This window comes from Kryptolebias marmoratus, linkage group LG1, assembly GCF_001649575.2.
Source record: "Kryptolebias marmoratus isolate JLee-2015 linkage group LG1, ASM164957v2, whole genome shotgun sequence".
Taxonomy (NCBI): Eukaryota; Metazoa; Chordata; class Actinopteri; order Cyprinodontiformes; family Rivulidae; genus Kryptolebias; species Kryptolebias marmoratus.
The window spans coordinates 30381382-30389746 of NC_051430.1; the positions used below are offsets into that span (position 1 = coordinate 30381382).

An 8365-nucleotide genomic window follows, 5' to 3' on the forward strand; every position below is an offset into this window, starting at 1 on the left:
GTCCCAGCAGAGCTCCCATAGAACCAGTTTGTCCCAGCAGAGCTCCCATAGAACCAGTTTGTCCCAGCAGAGCTCCCATAGAACCAGTTTGTCCCAGCAGAGCTCCCATAGAACCAGTTTGTCCCATCGCAGCTCCCGTAGAACCAGTTTGTCCCAGAGAAGCTCCCGTAGATCCCGTTTGTCCCAGCACAGCTCCCGTAGCTTCCTGCAGTAAAGCTTTGCGTTTTCACAGCCGTTCTTCTCTGAACCTTGAAGTTATCGTAACCTGACGGCCTTCAGTAACAACCAACGACTGACCTGAGAACAGATCTCCAGCGATGCTAACGGCGTTAGCTTTCCTATGGGGTTTCCAATGTTAAGTTAGCATCTATGCTAACTGTTGGTCAGCAGCCTGCGATTAATGGAGGTTTTTCATCACCTGCCATGAAAAGACAAAGGCGGGCAATAATGTTTTTGCCCGTAACTGTGTGTTCACGTGTCTGTTAGCAAAATATCTCATGACCCACTGGATGAATTTTAAAAGAAACGTGCAGGAAGTAATCTTTGGGCGCACGCCTACAACTTTTAGACTCAACACAAGTCAAGATGGCCGACCTCCACAGCTCAGTTATTCAGACATTGATCTAAGACTGAGTGGTAGAAGCTGAGACTGATCCCCGACACACGTACTGAGCTCCAACAGATAAGAGGAGTTCATTTGGAGTAAACTCTGTTAGCAAAATATCACGCAGACCTGTGAACAGATTTTAATTACCCTTCAAGGGAATAATTAAATCCATCTGATTACCTCAAGATGGCCGCCACAGCTAACTGCCTCCAGATGACACAAACAGAGCTCTCACATAGATTATATGGAGCTAAGGCTGGGGGTGGTAGTAGCTGAGAGTCATCCACAAACTCTGAGATGAGCTCATTTTCCTTCAAGGCGTTGAATTAATGTTTGTGCTCTTAATTAGGTATAAAAATGAATAAATCCCAGTTTATATGATGAATTATTTAAACTTCAAGATGACAGAAAGCATCAATAATTATAATCCAGATAAATGCAGGTAACATAAATGAGCCAAACCGGAAACATTTAAAAACCTGTTAAATTAACAATAAAGCAATATTTATCACAAACAACTCGTTCCTTAGATTAAATTAAATTATAATTCCTTCACACAACCAGCCATCACCATCATCATCTGAAACAAATCTGTAAATAAATTCTCCCACTACAATATATTATTATTATGCAACAAGCAGATATTTACAGCTTAGATGAGTGAAAAGACGTGGGAATTCCATCTAAAATAAAGTAAATCTGTGTTAATTGCACATGTTGCCAAACATCCACATTATTAAGCAGTTACAGTAAATCCTGGGTGAGTTTTAAGGATTTAAATGAGTCCAGGAATCAATAAAAACTGCATTTTTTCTGACTTTAACGAGGCTAAACGTAGCTTAGCATTAGCATCTGCCCGGTCACCAGCTCTGATTTAGTTTTTTATTTTTTAAGATATTATTCTTCCTTCTTTCCTGCTCCTACATTCAGCGTTAAGTTAACGAAAAAGAAAGAAAAAAAGAAAAAGACACCAGAGTTGGCCAACAGCTCGTTGCGCAAAAAACCCAACATGAAACCCAACAAAACCGAGTCAGCACTTCGGCTGGAACTCACCACACCATCCCGTAGGCGCCCTCCCCGATGTAGGACAGGTTGCTGTACCGAGGCCCGACGTCGAAGGCCTGCCCGCGGACCAGCTCCGTGCCCGGTCCGGGGCTGGGGCCGGAGCCAGCAGGGGCAGACACCGCAGCTGTCGCCATTACGAGGGATCGGCTTTCTCTATGAACCGAACGCGGGGCGAGACGAGCGCTTTGTGTCCGTCGGGCGGCGTGGCTTNGGGGGGGGGGGTTCGCTGTGCGACAGAGAGGCCTTCGGGATGGTGGGGGAGAGAGCGTAGCGTGGAGCGGGGTGTTTGTCTTTAAATTTCCGTTAACGTCCGCTCGAAGCGACCACACCGCTGCTGAGCTGTCGCAGGCGGGGAGGCAGGAGCGAGCAGCCGCGGAGAGGCTGGAGCTGCTGCAGGAAATAACGGTGGAGGTCACGTGACGCTCACTTTTCCTTTCCCCCCCACCTCCACGCCGACGGGCGGCTGCGCACCATTCATACACCGGCTGACTAAGAGGCTAAGGTGGGCGGGGTTTGTGATCCACTTTAAGCAGCAGATGATTCTTTTGTGTCTGTTGCACATTTATGTTATCATCTGTTAATGACATATTAAACTCAGCTCCCGCTAACAGGCAGTCTCCGATTTAAGGTTCCGCCGGCAAACGCTTTACACGCCATTTTAACTCCAGATCGCTTCTGCCCGGATCATTCCCCGGCTGATAAAAAACGAGCGCAACCATTCTGACGTCTCTTATCTGCAAAAATATACACGAACAGCTCTGAAACATTTCATTACACACACAAAAAATAAACTCTACCACTTTTTTCTGAACCTTATTTCTAAACAAACTGGAGGTTTAAAATCCCGTTTTAAATGTGGTATTTATTTTAATAGATTTTCTCTTCAGTTACTGGCTTCTAATTAAGAAAAATAAACAACGAATGTATTAAAATACAATAAATAAGTCAATAGTTTTTGGAGAATCGGGTAAAAAATATTACTTTTTATGTAATCTAAATGATAAGGTCATTTATTTACATGTATTGAGTGTTCGAGAACATTTGGCACCCAAAAAAATAGAAAATATTGCCTCATCACTCTTTTTTTACTTCCTATTTTCTTTGGAGCGTATAGAAGCTTATTTAAGACATCCTGATGAGTAAAAGATTCATAATTTTATGATAATATCTTATATTTGTATAATACTATATGACGTATCTATCTCACAATAATAAAAATCATAATTCTACATTTTAACATTTGGTGGATCTCCATGGATTTAATAGGAAAACAGTGACTGCAGTGATTCATGTGACGGATTTGAACCCCAAACCTCTGGGTGGCAGTGTGCACTCAGTAATCTACCAGAGAAGAAGAAAAAAGCTGTGAAAAGACCTCAAGTCTGAAGTGAGTCACTTCCTCCACAGGCAGATAATAAACATTAAATGTATTTATTGTTTTGTTTCCAAAGAGCCAGTAGAAAATAAAAAATATAAAAATAAAACTAATAATTAAACCTTTGATGTATGCAGAATAATAAGAGAGAAAATACTTTTTGCACACAGGAAGGTGTTTTTACTGTTTCTGGCACTTTAGTTTCAGATCAGCAGATTTTAAAAACAGAATAACTGATCTGATGTGGGCAACAAAAAGACAAAGTATTTAAAAATACATTTATTAAAGTCATTTTTTACAAACTTAATATCACGTTTAATCCAGTTCTGTTTAATTTACTTCAGCTTTATTTATCCTAAAATGTGTTAAACTGAAATTAATCCAGTTCAACTAAATCTAATTTGATTTAAAATCCAGGTTATACCAAATATAATCCAGTTTAACACACTGCAGTCAGACTTTAAATGATAAAATCGAGATTTTCCAATAATTAATGCATTTTATCATCCCAATTCACTGAAATTTATTCCAGTTCAATCCAGCTAGAATCTAAATCATTTCAATTAGGCCAGTCTAATCTAATTTAAATTAATCCATCATACAATAAATCCTAACAACACATTCAGCCAGTTTTACAGATAATGAGCCAAACTTTGATGTGGTAGTAGCTGAGAGTCATCCCCAACACATATCCTGAGCCCAGACAGTTTGTTAAAGATCTTTGTTTAAATATATATGACAGCAGTATAATAAAAACAAATAAAAATTGGTTTAATAACATCCAGAAAGCACACAGCGAAACGGAAAAAATGTAAGCAGACTGTTTAACTCGCGGACGTTTATTTTGAAAACGTAAACCGGATGCAGAGCGTGCTGACGTTATCTCATTAACGCGCTCGTGCGCTGCCCTTGACTACCGCTGTCCCACGTGAGTGCGCGCTCGCTGTGATGTTTAGCTAGTAGCTGTTTGAGCAGAAGCCCAGTCATTTTATTTGTTTATTACTTTAATTTGAAGTTTGGTTCGGTTCGGATAGGATGTCCGGAACCTGCGCAACAGCTCGGTTCTTCCTGCGGCGGTGTGTCGCTCTCAGGCGGCCGCCTGGGCTAACAGCGGCGGCCGGGACGAGCTGCGGCTCCGTCCCCGGGAGCGTCATTCAGCGGCGGACATGGAGCTCAGAGACCCGGACAGAGCTCCTCTGGACCCGGACAGACTGCCTCTGGACCCGGACAGACCGCCTCCGGACCCTCTGTCAGCCCGCCGTGACGAGCGGCCAGCCCCGCTTCTGCACCAAGGTTAGACCCGCCGGATGTTAGCCTGCAGGCGGGCGACAAGCAGGGGTTAGAGTCACAACAAGACGAGTTTAATCCAGCCTAAAGTGGCTGAAAGGGCAGAACAGCAGCTGAAAGTAGCTAAATGCTCAACGTAGCAGAACATTATCTAAATCCTACAAGTAGTAGAATACTAGCTAAAGGTAGCAGAGCATTAGCTAAATGCTAAAAGTGGCAGAACAGCAGCTGAAAGTAGCTAAAAGTAGTAGATTGGAAGCTAAAGGCTAAAAGTACCATTACGGTAGATAAAAGATAAAAGCAACAGAACAGTAGCTAATAGCAAAAAGTTGCAGAATAGTAGCTAAAATGAGCAAAACGATATCTAAACACTAAAAGCTAACAAGTAAAAAAAGCTAAAAGTAGTAGAATAGAAGCTAAAAGTGGCTAAATGATATCTAAATTCTTAAAGTAGCTAAATATTAAAAGTGGTATTCAAGTTGCTAAAAGTTGTAAGTAGCTGAATGGAAGCTAAAAGCACCAGAACATTAGCATGAAGCTAAAAGTGGAACAAAAAGACAAAACTAAACCGTAAACTGTCTTCCAGGCAGGACCTCCCTGTGAGGAGGAGAACGAGGAGTACCCTCCTCTACCGGCCTATCAGCCGCAGCCTCAGCCAGAAACCAAGGAGGTCTACATCGTGCACGTGAAAGGTCTCCCGTGGTCGTGCACGGAGCAGGAACTCCTGCACTTCTTCTCAGGTGAGAGTTTCCAGATCGGTTCCGGACAGAAGCCGATTCACCGATCCGTGGTGAAAACAGGAGATGTGTGACCAGCAGTGATTGTCCCGCAGAGTGTCGGATCCGTGACGGGGAGAAGGGGGTCCACCTGACCCTGGACCGGCGCGGGAGGCCGTCGGGTCAGGCCTTCATTGAGCTGGAACACGAGGAGGACGTGGTTAAAGCTCTGGGGAAGGACCGGCAGTACCTGGGACCACGCTACGTTGAAGGTTGACCTCTGACCTCTCTGTACATCAGCTTCACTGGTTCGTTAAAATCCTTAACTCGGGTTGTTTCCGTCCTGTTCTCAGTGTACGAAGTGACGAACAGCGACGCTGAAGCCATCCTGAAGGACGCCAACGAGGCGCGAGGAAATGACGGCGTGGTGCTGCTCAGAGGACTGCCCTATTCCTGCACGGAGGACGAGATCCTGCACTTCTTCTCAGGTCGTTCAGGCGTCAGACTGCAGCTACTTCTGTTCAAACCGCAGCTACTTCTGTTCAAACCGCAGCTACTTCTGTTCAAACTGCAGCTACTTCTGTTCAAACCGCAGCTACTTCTGTTCAAACTGCTTCAACTGGTGATTAAAACTACTACAGGGTTAAGATTCAAACCATAAACTGATTTTTGTGTCAGAGACGATAAAACATCTGTCTTCACCTTCTGCTGGTGCTGACGGTGGGAGGTGCTGACAGTGGGAGGTGTTGACGGTGGGTGGTGTGTTCTTGTTTCCAGGTTTGGACATCAAGGAGAACGGGATCACCATCGTCACGGACTACAGAGGGAGGAACTCTGGGAAAGCGTTCGTCCAGTTTTCCTCCCAGGAAGACGCTGATAAAGCTCTGCAGAAACACAGAGAGCTCATAGGACACAGGTAGGAGGCTGCTGCAGGTACGGGTGGAGGTACGGGTGGAGGTACGGGTGGAGGTACGGGTGGAGGTACAGGTGGAGGTTCAGGAGGAGGAAAAGATGGAGGTTCAGGAGGAGGTACTGATGTTCTTCGGACAAACTAAAAAAAAACGAGACGATTAAACCTGAGACAGATTATTAGAAAACATTTAGTTCAACTCAGAACTACTGAGCAGCTCCCACAGTACTTCATGACGAGTACTATAGTACTATAGTAGTACAGTAGTATTATATGCAGGATCACATCGTAACAGAAGTAATTATTAATCATGTCTTTAAGAGAACGAAGAAGGAAACAGAACCTCCTCCTGGTTCCTGCTGCTGAATCAAAGTTCACCAGCAGGTGGCGCCATTTTTAATGTAATGATGCGTGGAGTTCTCAGCTGTCAGGATTAAAACCAGGAAACGGCCTCACGTCTCCGGGTTTGTCCCGCCTCTTCCTGTCGTGTCTGCAGGTACATCGAGGTGTTTTCCAGCAGCAGAGACTCGATCCGGTCCAGCGCCAGGGAGAAACTGCCAAGTTCAGGTCCTCCTCTGCAGCCGAGGAGGAGAGCAGCCTCCGACTCCCAGAGCGACTCCAGGAGCCGTGAGTTCTTTGCACACCTCAGTGAAAATAAGATGATTTAAATGGACCTGTTATTGTTCTGGAATCTCGGCCCGGTCTGTTTCACTGAAAGGTTCTGTTCCGTTTGGTTTCAGCTGCATCGGTTCCACCTCGGAGCGACGGAACCAACGTTCAGACTCACTTCCTCCACCTGAGAGGACTTCCCTTCCAGGTGTCTGTGGAGGAGATCGTGGAGGTAAAAAGACACCTGTCCTGAAGGGGGACGGTTTGAGGACAGTCTCTTATAAACCCTTCAGAGACAGAGACGACAAACTGCACAGCTGGACACCTCATGAGTCGAGGATGATCACTGTTGATTTCACAGCGTGCTCCATACATTCAGGATTGTTGACTGACGGGCGTTTGTGAAACGAGACTAAATTTAATATTTCTAAGAATAAAACGCCTCAAACTGGACTGTGGGGCCGCTCCGTCGGGTTCCCCGTGGTTCCTCGTGGTTCCCCGGGGTCCCGGCGCCCGTGGCGTTGGCGAGCAGCTTCCACACGAAGGACTGAACAAGGCGGAGAGATTTCTGGTGAAAGTTTCAGATAAAACTCAGCCGACGGGTCGTTTTTTTTAGCGTTCAGCCTGACAGGAAACCCCGTGGCGTTCTCTTTAACGGTTCTGGTCTCCCTGCAGTTCTTCTCGCCGCTCGTCGTGTCGAAGGTCGTGGTCGAGTGCGCGCCCAACGGGAGGCTGAACGGAGAGGCCGACGTCTACTTCAGCTGCCACACAGACGCCATCGCCGCCATGTCCAAGGACCGGATGACCATCGGTACGTGATCGGTAGTTCTTCTGAAAACAGGAAATATTTCCGTATCTGAGGCGTTTCCAACACTTGAAAGAAGGTTAAAAAGTCACTTTAATAAATACTTTTGATTTCAAAGATTCTTTTTTTCAGTAAAGTGTTTTTTAATGTTTTGTTCGGTTCTGATGTTTCCAGGGAACAGATACATCGAGTTGTTCCTGAACTCTGAGCCGAACTCTGACTGAAGGTTTATGATTTCTAAGGTAAGAAAACAGAAATAATAAAATCTGAGTTTAACTAAACGTGTGAATTTGAAACGACTGCCTCTGATTTCCTGTTTTCTCCTCAGCTGAACGGGACGCAGATCCAGAACCGAAACAAGATCCTATTTATTCCTCAACCAATAAAACAAACAATCCTGTCAAAATAAACAAGTCAGTCTTCTTTATTTAACAGTTTATTGATTTAAAGTTTGTTAATTAGTTTCAGGTCATAAAAGTCAAGCTTGGAGACAAAAACAGGAAATGAAGTTAAGATTTTTCACCGTTTCTGATCCAGGTGGTGAAAACTTGCTTCCATCATCTCCAGAAGAAATAAAAACATTCCAGAACAATCATTAAATAATCTTAAATACTTTAAATTCTAACTTCCATCCAATCTTCAGTAAAAGCTTCAGAGACGTTTGAAGAGATTTTATTTAATAAAAGTTTAATTTTTCTGTCCCTGAAAGCAGCGACGCACAACTCCAGTTTTCTTTTTCATAAAACCGAGTTTAAAACTCGACTCCAGTCGTCGGGATGAGACGATCCTGCAGGGGGCGGGGTCACGGCGGCGTGGACGCGTACTGCTGCAGCAGTCGGCAGTAGCAGGTGGTGCACACGTCCTCGGGGAGGATGGAGGAGGGTAACGGCAGCTGGTTGGAGACGCAGCGCTCACAGAAGAAGCTGCTGCAGTTCTTACACTGCTTCTACCGGGGGGACGGGGACAGGGGACAGGAGGGGGACAGGAGGGA

At 44.9% G+C, this 8365-nt stretch overlaps 3 protein-coding genes across 6 annotated transcripts in view; 1 reads left to right on the forward strand and 2 right to left on the reverse strand.

Moving 5' to 3' along the window:
* Positions 1-2062, reverse strand: part of mapk1 (mitogen-activated protein kinase 1) — a 20346-nt gene extending 18284 nt beyond the window's left edge. Inside the window, exon 1 of the mRNA XM_017430857.3 lies at positions 1661-2062. Within this exon, the coding sequence (XP_017286346.1) occupies positions 1661-1806 (146 nt within the window). The 5' untranslated portion in view covers positions 1807-2062. The remainder of the gene's footprint in view (positions 1-1660) is intronic.
* A 1883-nt stretch (positions 2063-3945) lies between these two features.
* Positions 3946-7780, forward strand: grsf1 (G-rich RNA sequence binding factor 1). The gene is made up of 10 exons (XM_017430846.3): positions 3946-4340; positions 4921-5074; positions 5167-5322; positions 5404-5538; positions 5828-5966; positions 6457-6587; positions 6701-6801; positions 7245-7380; positions 7549-7616; positions 7703-7780. Exons 1-9 carry the CDS (start codon positions 4083-4085, stop codon positions 7596-7598), a joined length of 1260 nt encoding a protein of 419 aa, XP_017286335.1. The 5' UTR covers positions 3946-4082; the 3' UTR covers positions 7599-7616; positions 7703-7780.
* Positions 7781-7782: 2 nt separating this feature from the next.
* rufy3 (RUN and FYVE domain containing 3) overlaps positions 7783-8365 on the reverse strand; it is a 12346-nt gene continuing 11763 nt past the window's right edge. For 2 of the 4 annotated variants that reach the window (XM_017430847.3, XM_017430848.3), the window contains exon 18: positions 7783-8320. In XM_017430847.3, the coding sequence (XP_017286336.1) occupies positions 8177-8320 (144 nt within the window). In that variant the 3' untranslated portion in view covers positions 7783-8176. The remainder of the gene's footprint in view (positions 8321-8365) is intronic. The other 2 variants (XR_005233110.1, XR_005233111.1) reach the window with 2 other exon arrangements.